The sequence below is a fragment of the Salminus brasiliensis genome, chromosome 13 (assembly GCF_030463535.1).
Source record: "Salminus brasiliensis chromosome 13, fSalBra1.hap2, whole genome shotgun sequence".
NCBI classification, from domain to species: domain Eukaryota; kingdom Metazoa; phylum Chordata; class Actinopteri; order Characiformes; family Bryconidae; genus Salminus; species Salminus brasiliensis.
The window spans coordinates 20,674,705-20,686,990 of NC_132890.1; the positions used below are offsets into that span (position 1 = coordinate 20,674,705).

General features: G+C 41.1%; 1 protein-coding gene across 2 annotated transcripts in view; it reads left to right on the top strand.

The window, feature by feature from the left end:
* sptbn4b (spectrin, beta, non-erythrocytic 4b) overlaps positions 1-11,414 on the top strand; it is an 86,136-nt gene extending 74,722 nt beyond the window's left edge. For both annotated transcript variants that reach the window (XM_072695303.1, XM_072695304.1), the window contains 9 exons: positions 1,126-1,300; positions 1,815-1,899; positions 2,707-2,903; positions 3,139-3,941; positions 4,409-4,469; positions 4,550-4,809; positions 8,889-9,056; positions 9,258-9,300; positions 10,480-11,414. In XM_072695303.1, the coding sequence (XP_072551404.1) occupies positions 1,126-1,300; positions 1,815-1,899; positions 2,707-2,903; positions 3,139-3,941; positions 4,409-4,469; positions 4,550-4,809; positions 8,889-9,056; positions 9,258-9,300; positions 10,480-10,716 (2,029 nt within the window). In that variant the 3' untranslated portion in view covers positions 10,717-11,414. The remainder of the gene's footprint in view (positions 1-1,125; positions 1,301-1,814; positions 1,900-2,706; positions 2,904-3,138; positions 3,942-4,408; positions 4,470-4,549; positions 4,810-8,888; positions 9,057-9,257; positions 9,301-10,479) is intronic.
* The last annotated feature ends 872 nt before the right edge of the window (positions 11,415-12,286 follow it).

Consider the following 12,286-nt stretch of genomic DNA (forward strand, 5'->3'; position numbering starts at 1 on the left):
GTCCGCTGGGAGCAGTGCTGGTTGTGCAGTCTGATTCTTCTGGTTGTGCAGTCTGGTTCTTCAGGACTCAGTGTGCAGCACGATTATACAGTCCTATTCATACAGTTACAGGCGTTTCTCTCTTCACTCCTGCAGTATTTTTACATATGGCCTGAGTAACAGCCAGTCAAAATCCCTCATGTTAATACATGTCAATTAACAACATCCCCGTTTAGAGCCCAAAGTGCTGCACATTTCTGATATCAGATTCTTATTGGGCAAACAAGCAATATCAGACAGAATCAGGAGTGGCAGAAGAACACACATCTCATACTTCTGTAAAAGTACAAATACTCCAGTTAGAAAAGAAGTATTTCCTTAAACCAGGCTTAAAATTTCTAGATTTTTTATTTTTATTTTTTATTAATTAATTCTTTTAATACAATTTATAGTAGAACTGCAGCATCATTTTAATTTCTGCTTTTTGTACAGAAAAACTAAATGTCAGTTTCATATTCAGTTCACAGATGATAAATGTGGTTTTATATGGTTCTCAGCTTTGAATCACTGAACATGTGATTAACATCAATAGCCTGTTTTGGTCTTTTCACTTAGACCATCATTTTAATATTTACTGAAATACTGTATTAGTATTTGTTTGGCATCATAATTATATCAAATCAAAGTTTGATATTTTTTAAACATGCATAATAAAACCTGATTTTAACAACCCATTTGAAATCAACAACCCCACCAACTGTGTTGGTTTCTAAAAAAGTACAATGGTCATTTTAAATATGTCTCTAAATGACTTTAAAAATCAGTATGTATTGAAAACCAATGTGAATCAGTGTAAGCATACTGTATATATACACCAATCAGCTATAACATTAAAAGCATTAATACCTACACTTATTGTCCATAATATGAGCTTGCACTTGCACGCTCTTGGCTGGATATTTGGCTGACACTGAGGTGTCACTAACACACCACTCATGTCAGTGTTACTCCAGGGCTGAGAATGACCCACCACCCAAATAATACTTGTTTTTTCTGTATTTGGCCCAGAGTAGCCTCTTGGCTGGCCTGGTTGTGTGTAGGGCTGGTTTGGCCTCTTTTCTTCCCCCTTGTGTGATCTCTCCTCAGGGCTCTAACGGGCTGTGGGCTGTCTGCTGCTTGCAGGGACGTTTCCTCCGTGGAGGTGCTCATGAACTACCATCAGAGCCTGAAGAGCGAGGTGGAGGCACGAAACAAGAGCATGCTGCAGTGTATCGAGATGGGAAAGACTCTGCTGGCTGCCCGAAACCCTGCCTCAGAGGAGGTGACGAATCTGGAAATGCAGCAGACCCAACAGGCCGTTCAATAGAGTCTGCTCAAAAAATGCTGCAATTACTAAAATAATAATAACTAAAATTATTACTATTATTTTGGATTTTAAAAAAATGTCTACAGTATTCATAGTTTGTTTTAATTATATAAAATCAATCATATTATTATTTTTTTTAAATAAACAAAAACTTTTATTGCAACCAAGAAATTTGAAAGTATTTTGTATTCTATCTTTTGATTTTTCATTTTCAAAGGAGCATTAAATCAGTAGCTTGAATTTTAACTTTTATTAACATCTATTTAGAGGAGACATATTTGAAATATTCTGAAAGTACAGAATTCAGCTACAATTTGCACAATTTCTTGTACTTTTGTAAGCATAAATAAGTAAAAGCGCTCCTCATCACTCAAGTTGGATATTCAGTTCTCAGAAAGAGCCGTTATCGATGCACGTTTCCAGATTAGATCTCTGTGTGTGATTAAGTGTTGTTCGTGTTATGTTTTAGATTAAAGAGAAGCTGGAGAAGGTTCTGGCGAAGCAGAGAGAGCTGACGGAGAAATGGGATAAACACTGGGAGGAGCTTCAGCACAGTGAGTGTTGGAACACATAATAAATTAGCTTGAAGCAAATCACACCATCAGTTTCAGAAAGTCAGTTTACTAACAATAGTCTGTTGGAGTCTTTCATTCTCAACTCAAAGAAGCTTTATTTGGTTATTTGGCATTATGTGACAATGGTGTTGCATCTATGGACTATTTATTGTCCACTATGAATTAATTCAGAATCTGCTATGATTTATTCAGTGTCTACTAGGAATTATTTAGTGTCTTCTATGAATTATTTAGTAGTGGGCAGTGATGGTGGGCAGCGGTTAGAGCTCCGGGCTATTGATGACAGGGTTGTGGGTTCGATACCCAGGCTCGGCAAGCTGCCACTGTTGGGGCCCTTGAGCAAGGCCCTTTAGCCTCTCTGCTCCCTGGACGCTGGAGTTGGTTGCCCACCACACTGTGTGTGTGTTCACTGCCCCTAGTTCACTAGTGTGTGTATGTGTGTTCACTGCCACAGATGGGTCAAATGCGGAGGACACATTTCTCTGTACGTAGTACAGTGACAAATACTTGCACCTTTACCTTTTTTTAATAGTAACCGCTATGCATTATTCAGGAACTACTATGAATGGCCGATATCCACTATGAATTATATGAATTGTTCAGTATACACTATAAATTATATGAATTATTTAATACAGTTTAATACAATTTTAGTTGCTACTATTCTTTATTCACACGTCTTTAGAGTTGATGTGGTTAACTTTATATTGTATTCTATTAGAAACTACAGTTATTCTAAACTCTAATACTAACTGTCATGTGTTTGACTCTATCTCTGTTTCTCAGTGCTGGAGGTTCATCAGTTTGCTCAGGAGGCCGTAGTAGCTGAAGCATGGCTGACAGCTCAGGAGCCGTTCATCAACAGTCAGGAACTGGGTGGCAGTGTGGATGAAGTGGAGCAGCTGATCCGGAGACATGAAGCTTTTAGAAAGGCTGCTGCTACCTGGGAGGAGAGATTCAGCTCATTACGGCGACTCACTACGGTAAGAGCCACATTAAACTCGCTCTCACTGTTGTATTCTGTACCATATCCTGTGGTTATGTTGAATATTAAACCCATGGTCAACTAAATTGTATTTATTGTATTTAATTGTATTTCATATTATTTGTGCATATATTTATACTATTACTAGTAGTGAATTAGAAATTGTTTTTTATTTTAATTATTTAATTTCTTTGTTTTTTAACTTTTGTTTAAACTGTTTTAATATCTTTTAGGTGGAGAAGATAAAAGCAGAGCAGAGCAAACTACCACCCACCCCTCTGCTAGGCCGCAAGGTTTTTTTGGACCCTCAGGACTCCTCTCCAGCCCGCAGCAGCCCCTCCTCCCTCCTCAGACAGACCATCTATGAACAGGGAGATCCCCGCAGCGAGCGAAGCTCTGCCCAGCCCTCTCCGTCATCTGCCGTTCGCAGGCTGGGCTCCACCGTGGCCAATTACACACCCATCATGAACGGGGCAGCCACTTACCGCATCCAGGAAGCCAGGAATGCTGGGCTGCTGGGTGTGGCCGCGGGTCTGGGGACCACAGTGGAGCCGAAAACCACTCAAATTAAAGCGCAGATCCAGATTCCTCAGCAGAAGATTGAGCACATTCATGAAGCAGTGCGCCCCCTGCTAGAGAGGGAGAGGGACCGGCAGCAGGAGAACGTGATGGCAGAGGTGGTGATGCTCCAGGAGCCAGTCTTAGGTCGAGAGAGGCTAAATAGCGGCCCGTTGGGCAGCGGAAGCAGCCGGTCAGAACTTCAGGTAGAGCAGCATCCTCCTCCAAGAGAATCCCGGCTGGAACGACAGCTGTCTAACGAGCAGCTGATTCAGGCACGGAGAGATGAGCTCCCCCAGGAGGTGTGGAGGGAGAGGGCGGAGCGTGTTGAGAGACGGCTAGAGAGACAGACATCCAGTGAGCAGGAGGGTCCAGCTCATGCTTACGAGGCCCGCCGCAAAGACAGACACAGACTAGAGCGTCAGGAGAGCAGCGAGCACGAGGCCAGAGAGCAGTCTGACAGACGCTCTGGAGGAGGGTGAGATTTTCCGCTGTTTGTAATGTTCATATGATATCATCCACATGCTCATTAAGACTAACTGCAACTAGAGAAAGCATTGGGGCGATCTGTAAATCTCTATAATGTTCATTTGATCCACACACTCTTTCTGACACCACAGGAAGCTTAGGGGACGGTCTATAATGCTCTATCATATTCATATGACCCACACACATATTCTAACAGTCTGTAATACTCTACAGGAACCATAGGGGTGCTCTATAACGCTCTATAACATTCCTATGCTCCACACGCTCATTCTGACAGACTTTAATACTAAATAATAATTCTAAATTAATAATAAAATCAGCTGTCCATAAAATCCATAAAAGCTAGCACTTTTCCACATTTCCTTTGTTAATTTCAGAGCGCATTTAGTGATTCTGAAGCTCTCAATTTGGAATTAAATAAATTTGATGATTTATTGTTGTTTATTCTGTTGGCAGAGATAAGAAGTCCACCTTAGCAGATATTGTGGAGCAACTTCAGGAGAGAGAAGCCGCACAAGTAAGTCCTCAGCCAATCCTTAACTTTCAGCAACATTTCACTAGACGCTTCATTCTGCATCTCTCTCTTCACTCTTTTAGGCTCGTGGAGAAATCCCCCGCCTTCCGAACGGCTTTCCGGAGAAGTCCTCGAGGCCAGAGCGGCCCCGGGCCCGAGACCGACCCAAACCCCGACGGAGGCCACGGCCCAAAGAAACAACGGCGGGAGAAACACGGCGGTCTCGATCAGCTCCAGCACAAAGCAGCCCACCGGTGCCTCAACCGCCCTCACACACTGCCCAGCACGAGGGCTTCCTCTTCCGCAAGTTGGACATCGAAAGCCAGAAGAAAAGCTCTAACAGGTGGGGCTCGGAATTCAGACCTCGGTCGGAGTCTCAGGGCATGAATATAGCATGCTAACGGCTTCACTCCGACCCATGCCAATCACGAATTAGCATGATTGTTGATCCAATTCTATGCTAACATGAGATTAGCATCCACTGGTGCTTGAAGTCCTTGCATAAACATGCACAACACTTTGGATTTCACTGTCAAAACGGACCAAAATGAGATTAAAACAGGTTTATTTAATCTGTTTATTTAATTATTTAACATAATCAGTTGAAGAATAATCCTTAAAAAGCTTATAGAAGTTTGTGTGATATTAACTGTACATTCTTAAAAAAAATAAAGGTGCTTCGAATGGTTGTTTGAATGATTCCATAGGAGAACCATGTCTGGTTTCGTGAGAGATTCGAGAGAAGAACATTTAGGTTTATATGAAATAAGGGTTCTTTAGACCTTCTGACATACAGTTCTTTACGGAACCAAAAGTGGTTCTTCAATGAAACCACTCAAAAAACCATTTGAAGCACCTTTATTGTTAAGAGTGTAACCTGAGAAAATATGCTGTCAGTACTGTGGTCAGAGCACCCTTCAGGTATTTAATTTCCAGTCAAAACAGCCAAGAAGTAGAAGGTCTCTATTTTTTTTTTAACAAACTAGGTTTCCTAAATCACAAAAATATGGCGAGTCTATAAGGATTTGCTGATCAAGGAGGGAACCAATCGCAATAGAAGAACATTCGCAGGACAACACTGAAGATATGGAGTCAGAGTTTTATGGACTAATGAATCTTAATCTTTAGATCTTTATTAACATACACATGTGGACAAAATTGTTGGTACACCTTGGTTAATGAAAGAAAAACCCACAATGGTTACAGAAATAACTTGAATCTGACAAAAGTAATAATAAATAAAAATTCTATGAAAATAAACAAATGAAAATCCGACATAAATCAACAGAATTATTTAAAAAAATAAACTCATTAAACAGGCCTGGATAAAAATGTTAAATCAAGGTGTGTCCACTAATTAGCATCACAGGTGTCTACAATCTTGTAATCAGTCAGTGGGCCTTTATATAGGGCTACAGGTAGTCACTGTGCTGTTTGGTGACATGGTGTGTACCACACTCAACATGGACCAGAGGAAGGGAAGGAAAGAGTTGTCTCAGGAGATTAGAGAGAAAATTATAGACAAGCATGTTGAAGGTAAAGGTTATAAGACCATCTCCAAGCAGCTTGATGTTCCTGTGACTACAGTTGCACATTTTATTCAGAAATTTAAGGATCCATGGGACTGTAGCCAACCTCCCTGGACATGGCCGCAGGAGAAACATTTATGACAAATCAAAGAGACGGATGATACGAATGGTAACAAAAGAGCCCAGAAAAACTTCTAAAGAGATTAAAGGTGAACTTCAAGCTCAAGGAACATCAGTGTCAGATCGCCCCATCCGTCGTTGTTTGAGCCAAAGTGGACTTCATGGGAGGACCAAGGAGGACACCATTGTTGAACACAAATCATAAAAAAGCCAGCTTGGAATTTGCCAAACTACATGTTGACAAGCCCCAAAGCTTCTGGGAGAATGTCCTATGGACAGATGAGACAAAAATGGAACTTTTTGCCAAGGCTCATCAGCTCTATGTTCACAGACGAAAAAATGAAGCGTATCAAGAAAAGAACACTGTCCCTACTGTGAAACATACAGGAGGCTCTGTTGTGTTCTGGGCTGCTTTGCTGCATCTGGCACAGGGTGTCTTGAATCTGTGTAGGGTACAATGACAATCAAAGGATTTTAGAGAGAAATGTACTTCCCAGTGTCAGAAAACTTGGTCTCAGTCGCAGGTCATGGGTCTTGCAACAGGAAAATTAATTAAAACACACTAAAAACACCCAAGAATGGCTGAGAGGAAAACATTGGACTATTCTGAAGTGGCCTTGAAATGGCCCTGACCTAAATCCTATTGAGCATCTTTGGAAGGAGCTACAACATGCCATCTGGAAAAGGCACCCTTCAAACCTGAGACCTGCTGAGAGGTGCAGAAGTCTGATTATAGTTGTTTGATTGTAGTGTTTGCCTCAAAAGGTTGCGCAACAAAATATTAAGTTAAGGGTTCCATCATTTTTGTCCAGGCCTGTTTCATGACTTTATTTTTTTAAATAATTTGGTTGAAGCATGGTTGGAAAGCTATGTCTGACTTTCATTGGTTAATTTTCATAGCATTTTTTTTTATTTTTATAAGTTATATACGTATATATAAGTTATTTCTGTGACCATTGTGGGTTTTTCTTTCATTAATCGAGGGGTACAAAAATTTTGTCCACGTGTGTACCCTCCAAACCACACCAAGCATCGTTGAGGATCAGTGCAAGCTTATGGATATAGAACATCTACAACGATTAAAAGGCATTCGGTTGCGCTGACCAATACAAACCGAATTTAGAGCATCATGCAGGACTAAGTTCTACAGTGACGTGATGACCCCAAACACACGAGATGCCAAGATATTCTAGAGGGTCTTATCAAACAAAACAACTGCTGATGTTCTCAGAAACCGTGGACTGACCAGAGTTCAGACCTCAATAATGTGTTCGGGATGACATGGAAGGCAAGAAGCAGAAAACACTCTATGACTGAACTTTGGAGGAATTGTGTATAAATTTAGACCACTCCCACCACCATGTTTAACAGTTGAGATGGTATTCTTTGGATCTTTGAGGTGAAAAAAATCAGCAACACTAAAAGTGAGTCTCCTGAAAAGAATGAAAGCTGTGAAGCTGTAAAGGTGGATGCTCTGAACAATCAATCAAACATCTAACATAGCAGTGGTTGTTTTCACTGGAAATGAGAGACACAGTACTGTAAACAAATACATGGTATAAATTTGATCTGCTTTCATGGATTTAAGTTTTCATAGCCACCATTTCTAACCTGCGAATGGCATGAAGTGGCCATTAGCGCAGCTTGCACTTTTGCATGATGCCACGATAGCCACCGCTAGCCCTCCGGGTGGCCACGGCTGTGGCAGAAGACCAGGAACCGCAGTGTTTTCTGAAGCCGGTGAGGTATGCATCCCGTGCCACATTCACAGCTTCGCTTCACTCAGCTTCAGTCAGCCACGACAGCGGAGACCACCTGCCTACCACAGCGTCCCCACCCCCCTTCAGGCCAAGTCACATATCGACTGATTTTGTTAAAGGGGAAGTCTGCCAATTTTTTGCAATTCTCTGCATAATCCAGTGTTTGACAGGAATACTTTCAGAGTGGAATTGGTGTAAAATCAAGGTTCACTGCAGAGAAACTCAATGCAGATTTCTTGACAGTGGTGTTGAATGGAACCAGGCATCGGCCGCCACGACTAAGTTTTATACAGAATATTGATGGTGGTAAAATAGTGGCAAATCTGAAGAACTACATTTTCTTTGGGGACTATTTTTGCCACACAACATCCTGCAAATTCCACCTCACCACTTAATATATTTGCATATATTATTTATGAATTTAAATATATATATATAACAGTTTAGAAATATATAATTATGGATGCTTTAAATGATCATCAAATAAATCATCAGACATCTGGTTCCATTCACCACCAAGTTTCTCTTGAACATAGCGTTTTTGCACTAAACCCAGTCTAAATGTTTTTGTTTACATCTTAACCTAATTATGCAACGAATTTGAAAACTATGGGTGGAATTCCTCTTCAATGAGTTTTACACAGTTTTCTTTTAAAGCTGTCTGCATGTACATTTAAAGTGGTGTACATGAACTCCGAATGCTGTTTGAGCACCTGTCCAACAACACCGCAGCCAGTTACACGCTAGCTTTAGCATTACCATCAATTCTTGCTAGCATTAACCAAAATCCTGCTCTCTTCTCTTCCATGTTTCCTCCTTGCTCCTGGCTGCTCTCCTGCCTCTCCACAAAGGTAAGCCACAGAAGCCCAGCCCTGTAGTACAACAGTCATGATCTCCACAGCCGGTCAGTCTCTGTCCTGCGGGACTGCCCCTTTTGCTGCAGCAGGTGAGTAGTGGTAAGGTGGTCATTCTAGTGCTCACCCTGGTCTCGGTTGTCTTCTGCATTACAGCAGATCCTGGGTGAACCTGTACTGCGTGCTAAATAAGGGTGAGCTGGGCTTCTACAAGGACTCCAAGAACACAGGGACACCGTACAACAACGAGCCGCTCCTCAGCCTCAGTGGCTGCGCCTGTGACATCACCAATGGATACAAGAAAAAGAAGAACGTCTTCACGCTCAAGTAAGAACACAAGGCAGTTTTAGCTCGGTGGTTGTGGCTGATCCTGCGGTGTGATGACAGTAGCATAAATACTAAGAATTATAGTAGACTAGATTGGTGTTATGTGAATTATTATTGTTATCAAACATTGTTGTTTAGAAATAAACTAAGCAGGTTGATGGATTTGTTGCTTAATGAGCTCTTTCTCTATTTTAATTCTAGAACTAAAGATGGGAGTGAATTCCTGTTCCATGCTAAAGATGAGGTAATTTATATTTAAAAGTATTTTGACGAGGTGTCCACCATGCACCGGTGCAGCTTGATTTAAGGCATGTTAGTGTTCATTTTTATCGTATTGATGGGAAAACTGCAAACGTGCAAAAAGCATGTACTAAGTCTCTTATTTAATCATAAGTGTGTTTTGGACGTAACGTGCAATAAACCAATCAGCGTGTCACTTACCATTCCCTTTAAAAGTCAGGTGTGGTCTGACTTTGGCAGATTGCTATTTCAGTGGCGCAAGCAGGGGTGTACACACTTTGGGCACGCGCCTGTGTTGACAATTCACTGCCAAGATAGCAATACACAATACACGACAGAGGTGCTATTAGCAGCTTTTACATCCATGCTCTAGGTTATTGTGCTATTTTTACTTAGCGAGTACATCTTTACTGTGTATATTGTGTACCCTAAATGTATATTTGCTATTCTTTTAATATATGCTACACATATGTGTTTAATGTTTGTATGTAATATTAGAGTATTTAAATCTATTTGGTATATTGACATACATATATGGATATTGAAAATACATTGAAATACGTACTGGACATACTGAAATCATAGGGTGTGAAATGTAATTTAGAATGAAATGTAATATTATATGTAATAAATGTGCATGTATCTATATGGGTAGTTAGCGTTTTTTATTTTCAGTTAACAGTGTCACTAGATTACGTTATTTTCAGTAATTATAACGTTAGCTGACATTAGCTAATTATACTAGGATTATTAGGATTATTTTGCAGTAAAAGAGACTTTACATATTAAGGAAACAAGAGACGACTGTGGGGGAAAAAGACCACCAAATGTTTTTATGTATATTTATATAATAGATACATTTTGTCATTTTCATACATTACAAAAATATTTGATATATTCGTCTTTTTTTCCTTGTGGTTTCCACAGATTGTAAATAAAAAAAGGGTTTTGTATTTCTTTTAAAATCATTTTCAATTGTTCTAGAGTGAACTTTAGTTTTTTTATTTGCAGTTAAATGGTTAGTAACATTATTGTCTTTCGGCTAAACTAGAACAACAATGAACATTAAAAAACAGCTATACTAAAATAATACTTTTTTTTATTAGCCTAAATCTTTAGAAAATGTCATAGTGATCTCTGGTTTGCTGCAGTGTTGATTTCTTCTTGTGTTTTTGTGCCACAGGATGATCTGAAGGGTTGGACAACCAGCATCACCACAAGCATTTCCGAACACGAGGAGATCGCCAAGTGGGGGCAGCCTCATCATCCTACTACCTCATCCACCGACGAGGGCACGCGGCGGGACGGCAGCAGGGCGGGCGGCTCTGAGAGGGGCGAGCGCTCAGACCGGGCTGACCGGGGCTCAGAACGCTCAGACAAGGGCGAGAAACCGGAGAAGAAAACCGGCAAGAAAAAATGAGCGTTTGCTCCACGGCGCCCTCTAGCCTTCTGAGCGTGTAGTGTTCTATACTAAGACAGGAAAAAGAGGACCTGATTGAGATCAGGTGGCCGGGTGTGAGGGGACTGCACTGACCGCATGGAGAAAACACACACACACGTCTCCGTCTCGCCGCCTCGCCACCAGAGAAAGAACTCGACCAGGCACTGAGCGCCCCCCCCTCCCCCCCGGTGGCTGCTGAAGGAAGTGACACTTGGCAGCCGGCAAATGGGCCAAAGAGCAGTGGGGAGAGGTAACTAAAAACAAACACAAAGTGGTTCTGAGGGATGTTACAACGAAGTAGCTCATGATATTTATTTTTTAACCTGTTCAAAGACGAATCCTATACATGTAAACCGTCTATTTGTATATTGTGCGTCTCCACATCTAACCTTATCTGATCTAATGCTGACGAGAATGGAAATATGCCAAAATCTTTCTTGAGATTTGTTCTTTTATCCCTCGGAGGAGCATGTTTGTCTGTTTCTCACTTCTTTTGCTCTTTTTATACTATTTACCTGTTTGTTTTTTATTTAGCGGTTCTTCCATTGACTTACACTTTGTAGACCACAACAGCGTGGCTGATCGTATGATATTGTCCAGCATGCCTACTGGGTTCAAAACCTTCATCTGGGAAACTTAACGGTCTGTTCACAAATAAAGGGAAGATGATACGTGTATGGAGGTGTGTAGTGTGTGAAATGTGCCCTGTGTTCTTCTAAAGAGAGTGACCCATAGCAGCGATGCCCCTTTCCTGTCAGAGTGCAGTGGGAAGCAGCAGGAAGTGACTACAATAACTGGGAAGGCTCGTGTATCCTGTTTAAAGTGTTTTGCAGGGACCAAACTGTCGTATCCGTCTTGTCCTCGTCTGCACAACATTAACAGAAACGTCACATTGTGCGAAACTAAGGACTCGTCCATTCGTGGATATCTTTGAAAAATAGTTTTCTCGTTTTTTTGGCCTCCTGTTAGCACCAAAACACCGCTGGTGGCTTGACGGGCACTTAAGATCGTTTTTGATTGTTTAAGTTTTTTGTGCTATTTCCAAAAACTCTCTTAAAAATGGAGAAAACTAATTTCAGAAATATTCTGAAGATATGGACGAGGCCTAAAATAAAAGTGTGTGTGTGTGTGTGTGTGTTTGCTTACATTATCCAGGTAATGATAAACTCAGGCATTTCTGTTAAGCCCTGGTCTTCCTCATGTCAGACTGATGAGTGAAACTGCAGTCTTTTTGCTGTGTGTTAAATGTGTGTACTTTTTGTTTCTCCTCCACTTCTGCAGAATGACGGCGCTGCATGAACAGAATAAACATTTTTTTAGTAAGTGTGTCTCCTGTAATGTCCATTTGTGGCAGAAAAAAAGCACAGCTGGATACACACACTGCGTCTCAAAGGCTTGAGGACACTCATCCTCATGTTTCACATTCAAGTAATTTTGTGTAAGTCATACTAAATCTACAGACATTTACAGCACGTTTTCTGAAATGAAGAGTCTTAGTAGAGAGTTTGGTGCAGTAACAGCCTCCACTCTTCTGGAAAGGCTTTACACT